Source organism: Siphateles boraxobius, unplaced genomic scaffold, assembly GCF_051911475.1.
Source record: "Siphateles boraxobius isolate OS27281-9 unplaced genomic scaffold, OSU_SipBor_1 1, whole genome shotgun sequence".
NCBI lineage: Eukaryota > Metazoa > Chordata > Actinopteri > Cypriniformes > Leuciscidae > Siphateles > Siphateles boraxobius.
The window spans coordinates 17920841-17937213 of NW_027508699.1; the positions used below are offsets into that span (position 1 = coordinate 17920841).

General features: G+C 36.5%; 1 protein-coding gene across 1 annotated transcript; it reads left to right on the top strand.

The window, feature by feature from the left end:
• The first annotated feature begins 9650 nt into the window (after nucleotides 1-9650).
• Nucleotides 9651-16155, top strand: prrx1a (paired related homeobox 1a). The gene is made up of 4 exons (XM_077225858.1): nucleotides 9651-11230; nucleotides 13746-13921; nucleotides 14103-14284; nucleotides 15315-16155. Exons 1-4 carry the CDS (start codon nucleotides 10984-10986, stop codon nucleotides 15445-15447), a joined length of 738 nt encoding a protein of 245 aa, XP_077081973.1. The 5' UTR covers nucleotides 9651-10983; the 3' UTR covers nucleotides 15448-16155.
• The last annotated feature ends 218 nt before the right edge of the window (nucleotides 16156-16373 follow it).

Consider the following 16373-nt stretch of genomic DNA (forward strand, 5'->3'; position numbering starts at 1 on the left):
TAGGCATATATATGACGCTCCAGATTGGACATGCTGAATATTTTGCATTCTATTGAGATCGCTACTGTTTGAAATGCAATATGCAGGGATTCTGGCTGAACTCTGGATGAGCTTGAGTGCTTTTGGTTGGGAAAGGGGGCTCTGTGACTGTAGGTCAGTGGGAACACGATATTGATAGGGGCACTGGGGTTTTGACAATTTCTGCAGCTGACCATGACTTTAGTTTGATTGTGTATGAGTAAGTGCATTTGGGGCTAGATCAAGGAACCTGGCTTTTGTACAGGAAATGGAGATGTATTGGTCCTAATGGTAATTGAAAACATGAGGGAAGTCTCTGATGGTAACACACTCCCTGAAGAATGTTCAGCTTCCACTAACTGGTGTGCTCAATTCATTCTTGAATGACAGTCCTAAGGCCAAACACATAAAACTCATGAAAGCCTTGTGTTTAAACACGTTTATACAACAGTTAGTTCTGGTCCTCAAATTTGATTCTCCAAGCACTGATATAGAGTGCTGCAGTGATGACATATTTGTGTAGGCCAACCCAGAAGTTACATCACCCTGGTTCCCTCGACAGAAACCCAATAGGATTTTTTCCATTGGCTTTTGGATTTTTGCACAAAATAAGTCTGTTACCAGAAGAAGTTTATAATTCTTATGTTTTGATCATTATGATCTTCACAAAAGAGCACAACTTTTATACATTTTGAAGCCTAAATATAAACGGCAGTTGTACAAATCTAAGACTATAAATGAACTGCATTCTAGTCACATGACTATTAAGCTTCTGGCAACATTTTTATTTGAAAAATATTTTCTATCAAAGTTTGAGTTAGTAGTCTGAGCACGATTATAGCCTACATAATGAAGCTGTTTGGCATGATGATGTTTAAAGTCGGCATGAAACGGAAGTTGTGATAGTTTTTCTTCCCTATTGTGATATCCGAGTGAAACTGCTGATCGAACAAGAAAAAATGTAGGACTGGACTTGATTTTGTCCATATAATTTGGATCATTGGATGATTGTGGTTTACTATTGCTGTGATCTCAAGTGAGTCACAGGTTGGCTCCGTCTGAAATCGCATATAGCCTACTCTCTTGAGTAGCTACTTATTTTGAATTAGGCTAGCTAATTTCTTCATGACCACTAAAAAAGTATGTTCTATATAGTATGAATGTGTGCCTTTTGAATGTAATCTGGATATACTACATTTGCCATGTTGTCAATATGACCTACTGTACCAGCGTCAGTTTCATCGCCTCACCGTCACCTCATGGGATAGTAAAGTGTCCATGGATGCACACTTCATAATCACGCCAGAAGTATAGGTCATCCGTGGACTTTTTGCCTTCTCTTTTATGAGTAGGCCTACTGTGAATTCGGACATGCTTATTTTGTCACCTTATTCTGTTTTTCGCCTATACGTGTGTGATTTCGGATGCAGCTAGCTGTTGTGATCCTGATGTGCACTCAAAAAATAAGAATTGTCCATCTTGATTTCATGGTGAATTTAAGAATGTACCCACTATTCATTTGTGGTAAAGTTTTATTAATTAAAATTAGGGAACAAATTAACTTAGTTCAACATGGCCACGCTTTAAATCGGATGCATTTCCGTACACAAGGGCTGTTGGTCTTAAAATATACGCAGAAGAGCAACTCTCTTGCTTGTGTGAAATTGCTTAAATGATTAGTTCACTTCAGAATTTAAATTTCCTGATAATTTACTCACCCCTACCTCATCCAAGATATTCACGTCTTTCTTCCTTCAGTCGAAAAGAAATTAATGTTTTTGAGGAAAACATTCCAGGATTTCTCTCCATTATGGACTTCAACGGGAACCAACGGGTTGAAGGTCCAAATTGCAGTTTCAGTGCAGCTACATGATCCCAGACGGTTCTTATCTAGCGAAACGGTTATTTAAAAATAAAATAAAAAATTAAACATGCTTGTCTTACACTAGCTGTGATGCCACACATTACCTAATCACGTTGAAAGGTCACGCGTAACGTAGGCAGAAGTACTGACCGCTGTTTGCAAAGCGAACGATCAAAGTCAAATGCCCTTTACAAAATAAATAAATAAAAGGTAAAACAACGATGTCGGACGATTTGATGGAGTTAGTCGCCCTACCAGAGGTGGACAAATTACACAACTTCCTTACTTTAGTGTAAGTAGCCTACAGATACTACTGGTCAAATATGACTCTGTTACAAGTAAAAATTGGTAAAGACTGATTTGTACTCATGTAAAAGTATCAAAATTTGCAATGCATTGTTTTATTATTGCTGCGTTGTGTTGTATGTAGGCTAATACTTACAGTAGGCTACCTCATGCCTGAGAATTTATGCCTGCCTACATATCCTCATATCAATATCAAATGTATTTCTAGATCACAGTTCCAGTAGTGGGATTGAATGTGAGATTGAATAAATGCATTCAATATAATGACGTCCACAATGGTTTCGGACACCCAAATGGCTGTTCTCTCAAATATTGCCCTATTTAAACTTTTTAGGCTTTGACGTCAACCCGACTTTCATTTCCAACCACAATGCAACCCCTGCAACCAAAATCATCCCCTGACTGACGTTACTACTTTCTACTCAAGGACCTTGACAGAAATGTAGTGGAGTAACAAATACGATATTTGTCTTTCAAATGTGGTGAAGTTAAAGTAAAAAGTTTCCATAAAAAATAATACTCAAGTGAAGTACAGATACTCAAAAGGTGTACTTAAGTACAGTAGGCTATTCAAGTAAATGTACTTTCTTACTGTCTACCTCTGTGTCCTACCCTACATTTTCCACTTATGTCAGGTTACCACCTGACCTTTCCAACGTGATTACGTAATGCGTGAAGTCGTGAACATTACGTAATGTTTTTTAGAAAATGACTGATCGTTTTTCAAGATAAGACCCTTATTCCTTGGCTGGGATCATAGAGCCCTTTGTCCGTTGCCCTAAGTCTACTATATGGAGAAAAATCCTGGAATGTTTTCCTCAAAAATCTTTAATTTCTTTTCAACTGAAGAAAGAAAGATATGAACATCTTAGATGACATGGGGGTGAGTAAATTACCAGGAAATTTGAATTCTGAAGTATTAACTACTACTTAAATTTTCTTTACTTCAATCTAATGTAAATTACAAAAAGCACACATCAATAATACAATAAAACTAATCAAATAATCAATAAACCTTTTTGTTGGAGTTGGAAAGAGCACTGTCCACCCTGCTCTGGGTCCTGAGCATCCCAAACTCACTGCAGATGTGGACAGCTGCAAGGTCAGGACTAGAAATTAAAGAACACATTCAGAACAGAAGTAAGGGAGTCCATTGGTGGTTAGGAAAAGTGACACATCCACATCCTCCATAGTAAGGTCAGGGTTGTCCCGAGAGCATGTGGCCTCTTTAAACACAGAGATATGAATGTGCATGAGCGTAACACACATGAGAGACATATGCAAGACACATCCATACACTTTGGCTATTTGCCCTCCTTGAAGCCTTTATTTATCTTACCTTTTCTCCTGACCAAGTAGTGCAAGGTCTTTTTAAATGTTAACATTTGAAGCGGCTAAAGGGACCTCTGAACTTGGGCTGCTGTGTTCATGGAGCTTGCTTGATTTTCTTTAACCTCCTGTCTCAGAGAATACCCGACTGGCAATTTCCTGTCCATAAATCATGTCGAGTTTCTTTCATGCTCAACATTAGATAGATTTTATCAACTGTTTGCCTAGAAAAAAAAATGTATCAAAGAATGTGTGTTTAAAACTTTGAATGGGTTGTAATGCAATTCACAGTTCCTATTGCTTAAATTTGTTATTGTACAATGTTTTTTGATAGAATTAAATGAAATCATTGCAATTTATCAGTTTTGGAACATGCTCAATTTTCAATTAAAGAATTCCTTTTACAGACAATTGATAATGATCATTTGAGTATGAAACAACATTTCATTTAAAATGATAGTTTAAACACAATCATAGAATTAGTGTTCTTTCTGCAGGGTTGCAGGAGACATCTCTGATAAATTCGTAAATTTACATTTAATGTTAATGTGTTCTGCAACAATTCTGACAAGTTTTCAGATTCCCAAGCCTGTAGAACTGCATCTGTTGGGAAGCAAGCAAGGCTTGAACGCTGAGCTTTCCACTGTGTTTGCACTGCGCAAATTAAAATATTTTGAAACCTAATTTCCTGTTTCCTGCTTGAATCCTTTCTGCTGCCATGCCAACCTTTGCCTCAGGCTCCCCAGCACTTACATCCCATCATATTGGTGGAAAAGTTGGCTGCCAATTTGTTTGAGTTAATGGGTGATAGTCGATGAAAACACACACTGAAGGCCTGCTAGAGTTGGCATGCGAAGGAGGAATGACAAGCTGCCTTTGTGTCTGAGAGTTTAGAAGTTTAGTGTTTAGAAACTTCAACAGCGCTCGCTGCATCAGCATGTTGATTTATTTCTTATTTGTGTGTTTCAGGGTTGGTTCACTCAGTATAAATAAACCTAAAGAGTGAAATTATGGCTTATACATATCCTGGTCATGAAACAAAGCTTATTTTTGATTAAGTGCCCTCAAATGTTCATTAGCTGAGATTCAAAGGCTCATTCAGAAAGGTTACAGTGTGTTGACATTATGTGGGTCATTAGAGCTCAGTATATAAATCTTAACACCACCCTTGATGAACATGTGTTTGTTGATCTTAACAATGTTTTTTTATTATTAAGTTTATTTTTTTTTATGTACACTGCAGTTTAAAAGTGTGGGATCAGGATTTTTTATATATATAAATTAATACTATATTTAGCAAGGATGCATTAAATTGAAGACATTTATAATGTTACAAAATATTTCTATTCAAATAAATGCTATTCTTTTTCTATTCATCAACTAATGTATCATGGTTTCCACAAAAATATTAAGGAACACAACTTATTTCAACATTGATAATAAGAAATGTTTTTTGAGCATATTAAAATGATTTCTGAAGAATCATGTGACACTGAAGACTGGAGTAATGATGCTGAAAATACAGCTTTACCATTTATCTGACGCTTTTATCCAAAGCGACTTACAATTGCTACATATGTCAGAGGTCGCATGCCTCTGGAGCAGCTAGGGGTTAAGTGTCTTGCTCAGGGACACATTGGTGTCTCACATGGATTCGAACCCGGGTCTCTCACACCAAAGGCATGTGTCTTATCCACTGCGCCATCACCACCCCATCAAAGGCATAAATTACATTTTAAAATATATTCACATTTAAAAATAAAAAAATTGTACCGACCCCAAACATTTGACAGGTAGTGTATTTCAATGAGAGTGTTTCTCGCCCAGTGTTGTCAGCACTTCTAGAGAGCTGATGCTAAATATAATCAGAATATAGTCAGTTTTCAATTTTTGAATCTCGTCAATCCCAAATAATGAAATAATACAGTCTTTCTTCGCTAATATCCCAAATTTGCTTCTTCTCAATATGACCGTGACAAATTGATTTGACATTTGTCCTTAGGCATCGTTTCGGAAAGAAACATGACTTTATGGATTTGGCCTAAATGTGTCTTTTGTCTTGACATACTAGTAATGTATGCAGCCTTAGAAACACAATTATCATATTTTCATTGATGGGCTCCCTCCATCTTTTGCAGCCCATGTGTTTTCTATCAGAGCCCCTCATTGTGGCAGCACAGAGATATTCCTCATATTGTGACTAATGGCCATTACGTGTTCAGGAAACTTTATTAGATATTAATAGACAGCGCTGTGAAGTTGGACCTTTGTCAATGTTCCAATGCACACATACAGTAACTGTTTTCTTTCCCAAATCCACATCAACTGTCTCACATATCTGCTTGTGTTACATGGTTCTTTCCTGAAATCATAGGGCTCTGATTTCAGAACCAGGCCTTGCAGATAAAATCTGAATTTAATAGACAAATAAGGGAAAATTGGATTAGCGTTGCAATCTGCACAGTCATCTTACATCTGTGTTTGGGAAAAGCTGAAGCAGACCAACACTATATTCCTATCACGGCATGTGATCGCAGTTCTCCATGAGGACCTGCAAAAAGGCCCTGCCATTGGCCCATCACTCAATAACTGGGCTAACAGCCTAACACTTCCCATTAATAAATGACTACTTCTCCTGGCCTCTCGCTCCTTCAGAGGTGATATTCATCACTGCTCTTAATTTTGTTTATCTTTTCATGCTCTCTCCCCTCAGCGATGGCCATCAATTAGCCTCTCTGGCCTTCATCTTCACGGCTTCAGCCCGTCGGACGGCAGGGTCAAAGGGTTAATATAAGAAGGAGCCTAATTTCCAAACAGCTTTAAGTCCCATGAGGTCTCTGGAATGAAGAGGTGGTGTTTAAATGCTGCTCTCCAGGCCAAGATGACCAATATATTATGAACTAAGACAACCAAGACGATCATTGTTGCTGTGTTTCAGCATTGTAGTCGGGGATGTTGTTGGCCCTTTTGCTCTACATATCAGCGATGAGATCAGAGAATAGCAAAGTTTAAGACTCATCTCTGTAAGGGATCTGTTGTTTAAGTTTTGAATTTGATCAGGCGTTGTCTTCGTAAAGTATATCATTTTTGGAGTGGTTACTGCCTGTAGTAGGAACACATTTTAGAAGCTTTATCACCAGTTTTTAGTTTTCATTTATTTGATTTATTTTGCTTTTTTTTTTATTATTATTATTGCTGGCTCTCATTTAGTCTAATCTAATTTCCTTTAACAAATTGCAAATGCCGCATTATTAAAATAAATGAGGGCTGAAGATTATTAAATAATTTACATTCATATCATCATATTTTGGTTTTTCCAGTAAGAGACAATTTCAAGGCAGGTGTTTTACTTGTTTGTCTTTGTAAATATACTCGTTAAAATAAAACTGCTAATGCAAAATTCATGAGCGTTTTTAAAAGTAAGCGATACTAAACAACTTAGACGTTTAAATGAGACTATGTGCCTGTTTTAACAGTATTCATCTTCATAGAGCAGCATTCCTCTGGATCTGCTTTTAATTTAGTGCGGTTCCTCTCCAGACAACTTGGAAAAGTGTGTAACATGAGACGTAAAAGTCTGTGTGATAAATACAGAGCACTAACGCCGCTGGGCACGCATTAGTTATAGATTGTAGCTTTTGACACAGTATGTAAACGAAATGGGTTAAATAATTGGATTACAATAAATCATTAATAACTACTGGACATTTTTTTCGCCTGGTCACACTAAATGCGTCTCTTTAACACGCATTGTCTTATCGTGCAATTTACTTGCATAGGATATACGCATTAGTGGTGGGGTGCGTGTGTATTACACGCAATAAACTGCGTATCAAATGCACGCGAAAACTGCGTATGCGCGTAAAAACTCATTTTCGCGTGTAAATTGCACGATAAACACAATGCGTGCTAGAGACGCATTTTCATGAGATCGTCAGGCTGGAAAGTTAGACATCTACACGTAGGCTATACCTCTTATATATATATATATATATATATATATATATATATATATATATATATATATATATATATATATATATTAGTTTTAAAGTCAGGACAGCTGCATCATTTAATTTAGCCTATTGTCTAAGAAAACAAACCATATAAGTTCCTTTTTGCTAAGGGAGGCTATACATTTTTTAACTCCAAATTCTGATTTTTATAATCACTTGTGGACTTTTTAAACTAAAGTTTGTTTTGTTTTTTCTTCAATGTGGGGCACATTCCGACTAATGTGGGTTTATATGTGATAGGTTGCACTGTTAGTTCTCAGGCCCTTGATTCTTTCCTTGCTGTGATCGTTAGACAAACATAATAACGTGATGTTATGAGGAAATGTCCCAAATTCAATGCTGAAACAAATGTTGTGTAAGCTGTACACATGTCCTATGTTTGTGATGCACACAGGTCCATGGCATGTAGTATATTAAGGGTTCGGCACGAGGCCTTTTTACAAGAGGATCCTCGAGTCTGATCATAATAATTATAATATAATGAAAGCCAATTGATCCCTAATCCTAAGGACATGTGATATGATCCTTGTTACAAATAATCCTTGCATGGCTGCTAAAAAACGAAGTTGCTTTCATGAAACTTATTGTCCTCCGTGTTGCCAATAAGGGGGGAAAAGGAAAAATATTGTTTTAAATAAAACGAATTTGAGGCCTATACATTATATTCTGTTGATTCACAATTGTATACTTATGCATTATGGCTGATCAAATAAACTTGACAAAAATATAGCAGTCCAAATGTGTATGAGTTATTCCTAACTAACTTTATTTATTTAGGCTATTTATTCATTTATTCATTCATTCATTAATTTATGTATTATTTGGAGCAAATTTCATATGCTTGCATAACGTTGCATGTGAAAGTTTTTTTTGTAGGTTATTCCTTAATTCCTGAAACAATAATAACCACAGTGATAATTTAGTTCCATTATTTACGACTTACTGTATATTATGCTCATAAACAAATGAAACTGTGGCTACTTTGTCCAAACTAGGTAAAATATTTCACCTAAATCATGTAGCCAAATTCTTGTTTAAAAATTATCTTAACGTATTATTACAAATATCATTATTATATTAATGTTTCGATTCGGTGGTTGTTTCTAGGCCTACGGTTTCTAGGCCTACGGATTCAACTTTCCATCTGTAGCCTATTGGTTACAAGCAATAATGCGATTGACAACCAACGACTCGCTACAAACTTATAATGACAAGATGAAAATATGTTTTGTGTTGTTTTCAATTTTTATGATCGTCTTGTTTTATTGTCAGATATTATTTGTTGCTGTCAGTGTGACCATCATGACCTCTATTTCTTTCGATAATAAATGTAGGGCAAGTTTTGTCCTCCAAATAAACCCCACCACATTTTAATACAGTTTTAACCAAATGTCCGCTGTCATAGGCTATTTCAGTATGGGCTACGTGCGTTTATTGTTTTTTTTATGCCAACATGTATTGTTTTATCGTTTCAGGGTAGCTTATTATTTTTACTTTATCCAGTTCGATTTACAATTTTACTTTTTATTGCCTACTTTTCGGGGAAAATGTAGAGGTCAGGCGTTGACTTTTTATTACTGTAATTTTGTTTTAGTGCATAAATGTATTTTTTTTTATCCATATTCAGATTACTCTTAAGCCCTGCTCATGAAGAAAAACACGCTATGGAGGCTGATTAAAGCTTTTGTTGCTGGTAAACTATATGGCCCTGGTTTTGTTTCCCTGTATTCCTCAACTTTCATTTTTCAAAAAGACTCAAGGTTTCGATATGTGGCAGATTTATGGGCAGAGTAAAATAATAACAATAAAAGCAAAGCCTTGCGCTGGCACAGGGCAGCGAGCTGGGCTTCGAGGGAGAAATGGGATCTTGGGGAAAACTAATGATGAAGAAAGATCTCCTCAATCCAAGCTCCTTAATTAAATGCACGGAAAGAACGAGAGAGGCACTGCACATCTGGATTCAATCTGCGCCCCTTTGATGGCATCAAGTGTTCTTTTCCCAGACCTAGAGGCTGACGGAGGCAGCTTGGAGCCTGAACTCATGTCATTGCGACACATGCAGAGCTTGATTCCCTCCTGTCGAGAGACTCTTTAAAAGCGCACGCACGACATCTAAAAGAGCTTCGACATCCTCTGCAAACCGATTCAAAAAGAACAACATTTTACTGTCACATCATGGACTGAACGCACGATACCCATAAGAGCTTTGCCAGTGTGTAACTTTGATCATTTTAAGTGTTCGTGTTAATATAGCTTAACATCAATTAACCACAAAAGCCTGTGATTTAGGGTTACAGACTATATAATGCATGCAAAAAAAGTGATTGTGATGATCACTAAGACATTTAAGTCTGTTCAGTTGTGAAATGGAACAAAGTAATGATTCTCGAGATGATAAAAGGACAAATGTGGGACCAAAAATGACGACAATGAAAAATAAATAAAATAATGTCAAGGTAATTTTTGCAAAAATGTGCTTTTTGATAAAAAGGTCAAAACATTTTTGAATTTGAAAAAAAAAAACGCATGTCAACAAAATGGCTTCCTGTTACGCTATTGATTATAGTCTATATGACAAAATATATACTTTTTTTTAAAGAAATAACAATTAAGGATTACAAACTAGAGGCCTGTCTAAATTTAATTAGACAGTTTGACTATTTTTGTCTGACCCAAAATAAATAACAGTGACTTTTAATTCAGAAATGTATACCATGTTCAACATATTTGTATGATATTTTTATAAATCGCATTTTTTGTGTAGGCTATTTCTGAATAACTCGAATACTGTATCCGGACCACCCCATGAAAAAAAAAACTTTCATCACGTTGGCTAATTGACAAATTAATTATTAAGTTTTTCAGTGTGGATGTTCGGGGTTGAGAAAATAGCTTTGTTAAACGTTAGAAACGCCGACAAAAAAAAACCTTTGCCACGTAATTAGGACTTCTTGTATGTCTATCATCCCTCCCCAGGGCTTCAAATGCTCGTGTATTTGGCTCGCAGGCTCCCCCCTCAGCGCCAGTCTGCGCCGTTTGAAGTACCGGAGAAAGGAGCTGAGAGAGGCTCGTCCGACCTCCTACTATTGGGCGTAAATCGTTCATCATGCCATCAAACATTTCTCGCCAGATTACTCCTTTCCTCACTCTCGGAATGAGAGGAGAAAGTCTCTGTTGCAGAAACTAAGAGGGAGTCGTCGGGTAGGAAAAGACGAAGACTTTGGAGTTCTAGATTGGAGATGTCTTTCGGTGATGCCTTTTCCCATAAAGACGCATGATTGTCAAGTAAAAGAGCGATAGTTACGCTTGTTTGGATCCATATGACATTGACCTACGGATGTAGAAATCAAAATCGATCTGTTTGTCGAATATATAGTGATTGTTTGAGGTCAAGACTTAACCCATGTTGGTTAAAGGTAGAGAATATCTTGGGTTTCGTCAGTTTACGTCATGACTTCCAGCTATGCTCATGTAATGGACAGACAAGCCACGTTTCCTAACCGACTGGAGAGTCCGATCACCGCGAATCAGGATCATTTACAGGCTAAGAAGAACTTTTCCGTGAGCCACCTGTTGGATCTCGAGGAGGCGCGGGAGATGGTGGGAGCTCAAGCGGAGGAGAGCGCAGGAGAAGCGGGCAGGAGTCTGCTGGAGTCTCCGGGACTGACGAGCGGCAGCGACACGACACAGCAGGAGAGTAAGTGCACGAGCAGAGCAATTTCCCAGAGATTCTTTCAATATTTAAACATAGCCTATAACATTGAAGTATCAGGACGGATTCGTCCTAATTTAACAAGAATAATGAAAGCCAATCAAGATTTCAACTTAAAAAAGAAAAAGGAAATGAAAATGATCTACTCCATTGACATTAGCCAGCTTCTGTTTAGGGTCTCCAATTATTTAACAAGAGTAAATTATGAATTTTCACACGCTAATATTCTTTGGTTGGCCTATAGCTTACACACTATAAACTAATAGCCTAGATGTGATTAGCACCTTAGCGTGCCGAAAACGGTCCCTTTAGCAGATGAGTGACAATGATAGACATCAGTGAAAGATGCGGGTCACTTTAGGCACCCATAGCGTTAAGAGGACACGACTCCCAACTCTGAATGCGTGCTTCATTTAACCTACTATGGGTTACGTTAGCAATTAATACATGGAATTAATTGTAGCGTGTTGTTTCTTTAAACTCCACTCGTTTAAAAATAGGCATGTATACGTGAATAAATAAAAAATATAGCCTACAGCCAGGTCTAATAGTTTTCTTCGATAGATTCCATTAAGGTTTTTTCAAATAAAACAATATCAAAACAACATTTTAAACTTTAAAAAGTGATAATTTTGCTAACTTTTCAGAGGCCTAGTGTAATTCTGCAGGCTGTCACTGTACAGTAATTTTACCAGTCGGCCAGTTTCTATTTATTTAGGCTAATATTTTCCCCTAAATTAAGCCAACAGCAAGTGATCTCGGATCTACAAATTCATAATAGGAAATATAGGCCTAAAGTTATTGTAGGCCTAAATCTTATACGTTTTAGATTTAAATAGTCCAATGTTTCAATTAATTAATTAATAACTTTAGCTACTGAATGAAAGTCTGCTTACATTTACCAAACTATAGGCTACCTGGGTAGCTATATTATGTTTACCAAAACTGTTCGTTTAATTGTATACATTATGATTTATTAGCATAAACCTTGTATATTTTTAGGCTTCATATCCATAAATATAAACTTGAAACATTACGAAAATTATTAGGCCTAAAGAGCCTCTTGCTAAAATTAGGCTACAGTCTTGCTTGTTTTATTTTTGCTTTATTTATTTTTTGTTGTTGCACATACAATTTTAAATCTTTCTTTGTAAATCAACCAAGCCAAGAAAATTAAAACAAAATAATTGTAATTATTAATAATTAAAACATAATAATAATTGTAATAAATAAACGTATAGGCTAAATAATTATTAGCTAATAGTCGGGCGCGTGTAGGCTATTTCGTACGTCGGAGAAATAAATGGCCTATATACTAACCACACGATTTAAGACTCAAGGGCATTTAGGACAAGGCTATGTAATTCCATAAATATACACGATAAAGTCGAGATGATTTTCGTTGTCACCAAGCACACAGCTGTCACATGTTCATGCTCTGGGCCTAGCACTGATAACCTCTTCTTTTAACTTTCTTCTGACTTTACGGCCTTGTAGGAATTGGGGCGAATCAATTCGTCACTGGGGTATTTTCTCCCTCTCTGGGAAGTTTTATGGAGCGATTTAAGAACTGATTGATGTATCCAAAACTAAGAGGAGTGAGTCTGAGACTATCTGTTTCTCCCCGGACCAAAAAAAAAAAAAGCCTAGACATTATACTACCGGTAATTGGCTTTTTACTACTAGAAGGAGGCAGAATAATTTTAGAAAGAAAAAGTAGAAGACAGAAGAAAATAGATTTCATCAAATACTAAAAATAATTGTGAAACTGATACATTTTATAGTTTTATTTAATATTTGGTATCATTCTATAAAACCTAATTTTTTTATGTTCCATTTCTGTAGGTGTAATATAATTTATATAAGATCATGCTAGACTGGATGACATAAAAATATTACAACACATCATTTACTTTATTTAATAACATTTTCTTCCATTAATAAAAACCTCTAAAAAAATCTGCACTGTTTATAAAAAGAAAACATCCGAAACATTGTCAAAATCACATTTCTGAAAAGATTGTATGTAATCATGAGGAAAAGTCAAGAAATTATATTTAATATATAATATTTGTGCAATTTTTTTCACAATATGATTAGGATCTGGGATCATATTGACCCCTGGGTTTATTAACCTAAAATGTCAGTTGATCATTTATAAAATTGGAGAAAAATTGCTGATTTTTAATAAATAAGGATCAGTGTTCTTGCTTACACATTCTTTAAGCTTTGTTTGGGATACGGGTTTAGGAAGAATCATCACTTTTGTCTTAAGTATAATTTGTATTAATTCTCCGACTGTCCATTAAACAGTTACACACTTACAGTTTTTTTAAGAAATGATTGTGACTTTTGGCTGAATTTCCATTCGCTAGTTTGACTTCAGCATAATCCTAAGAATTGAGTATCCTTTTTTCAGGTTGTTAGGCCGTTTATTGAGTACAGACCTGCTATAATGGGGATATTCATGACATCCTTAAATCTGTGTGTGTGTGTGCAGATGAGCAACTCAACTCAGAGGAGAAGAAAAAGCGTAAACAGAGGCGGAATAGGACCACATTCAACAGCAGCCAATTGCAGGCCTTAGAGAGAGTGTTTGAGAGGACACACTACCCCGACGCTTTTGTTCGGGAGGATTTAGCACGCCGAGTCAACCTCACTGAAGCACGAGTGCAGGTCAGCCATGGTCTACACAATGTAATGGTACTCACTGTCTGTTGTCACATCATGGGGATGCATCATTAGCACATCCTTGTATTTTACTCTTCTCAAACTAAACACAATGCTCCATTATGATGATAAGGCTGCTCGTCACATTATGCATATGTCTAACTAAGCACCTTTCTTGATTTTCCAGGTGTGGTTTCAAAATCGGCGGGCGAAGTTTCGACGAAACGAACGTGCAATGTTGGCCAGTAAAAATGCCTCGTTGCTCAAGTCTTTCTCAGGAGAAGTAACAGCCGTAGAGCAGCCCATTGTCCCACGACCCGCTCCCAGACCCAATGACTACCTGTCCTGGGGCAGCTCACCATCGTACAGGTTAGAAGTCCACCTGATTTTTTATGCTGTTTCCATTGGTTGTGCATGAGCGATACCATATACTATATTATATAAGTAATATACTATTACTTATGAAAGTGGACGGCATCTGCATAATGTTGCCGTCCCTCATTTAACTAAAAATGTGAATGAAAGTAGTATACTTGTGAATAAATGTTTAAAATATTCAACTATCCCACCATTTCAAATGTATAACCATGCGATTTAAACATGAAATGTGTTAGAATGAGACCATGTGCAGTTACATTTGACTCAAGGTCAAGGGTTCAATTCCCATGGAATGTATACAATGTAAATCTATACAATAATTGGTAGCACTTTACAGTAAGATTACATTTGTTAAGTACATTAGTTAACCTGAACTAACAATGAAAAAAGCATATTTCAATATTATTTAATGTGCATGCGCTAAAATTAACTAACAGTGAACAGTTGTATTTATTAACTAACTTTGACAAAGAATAACACTGTAACAAATGTACCGCTTCATGTTAGTTAATGCATTAACTAACGTTAACTAATGGGACCTCATCGTAAAGCGTTACCCAATAATTGCAATGTCAGTAGCTTTGTATAAAAGCATAGATTTACTTCTGCGTAACTATTCAGAGAACTGCAAACTCAACCTACAGATATTACATCAGTGATACATAACCATCAATAAGAAAAGCAGTTTAAAGATCATTTAGACAACTCTACAGCTTGAGTAAGAAGCATTTTTGTTGAAAGATTTCATATAATTCTTTAACAATAATACTAGTTTACATTTCTGTATTTTTTTATTACTGTAAACAAACTAAGGGAGTGAAAACTATTAAAAGTATTAATATACAATTATTGTCGTGAAATTACTATCCATATAAAGTTTTTCATCAAAAACATATTAACCATTTTTATCAAAGTCAATAAAACGAATAGAGACAGAACATGCATTTCTGATCGTTTGAATGATCCATCATTAATGAAAAGTGTGAACTCTCATCCTGACAACCTGAATTCTCCCTTACAGCTCAATGGCAACTTATTCTCCATCATGCGCTAACAACAACACAGCCCAGGGCATGAATATGGCCAACAGTATCGCCAACCTGAGACTGAAGGCCAAAGAATACAGCCTAAACCAGGTACCCACCGTCAACTGAAGTGGACAGCGGGGCAGTCAGAGACTCTGAGCGATCCCAATGTCCCCACAAAACTGGCATATATGTTGTTTTCTGTCCTCCTATATGTGTTTTACTCTTATCAATCAATTCTACAAGGAAACGAGAACTTCTCCAAGGTACAGAGCTTTCCTGAACCACCAATGATTTGCATAAGACTGTCATGTTCTGGGCATGTGGGAAAATGACATGTGGGAAAATGCAGTTTTGGAAAGCACAAAATGGAAACTTTCCTCTGTTCGCACTCACTGTGGCAGCGTGAGTGTGGTCATCCCGTATGAAGACTGTGGCTTACTATAGATTTCTTTCTCGAGACCACAGGGATTTGATGACCTCTGCGGAATCCATATACTACAATCTTGTGGACATCTGGGAAGTTTTTAGGATTTCCCCTCGATTTCTCCTTGGAACTCATAACTATGCACTGAGGCCACAAATTGGGATTTGGATATTTTGATTATTTGGAACTGGCTGAAATTTGGCTACCTTATTAATGTACTCTAAAATCACTCTTCACTGTTTTCAGTTTAAAACATGCCAGGGTTATATTTTAATTTTGGCATATTCCGAACTTTTGCCATATATGTAAGTAATGAATTTGGAGCCTTGTTGATTTTACCCATTTATATTGTCTAAACATATCTAAACATGTAATATTCCTTTTGCAATAAAGATGTCCAAGCAGTTTAATGGCATTGTGCTTCAGGGTTAGAGTGTCCCCAAATGTCTTTATGGCCTGCCAGAGAACACTTCAGCATTTGCAACAATTTGACCATGTTTTTTACCACAACTATGCTCTAGATTCACTAAAAAGCATATCGACTTTTCTTATTCTCTGGTTTATTCTGTTGCTGGCAGCAGTTCCACGTATCAGACATCAATTCCTATTTCATTATGTACGTGAAGAG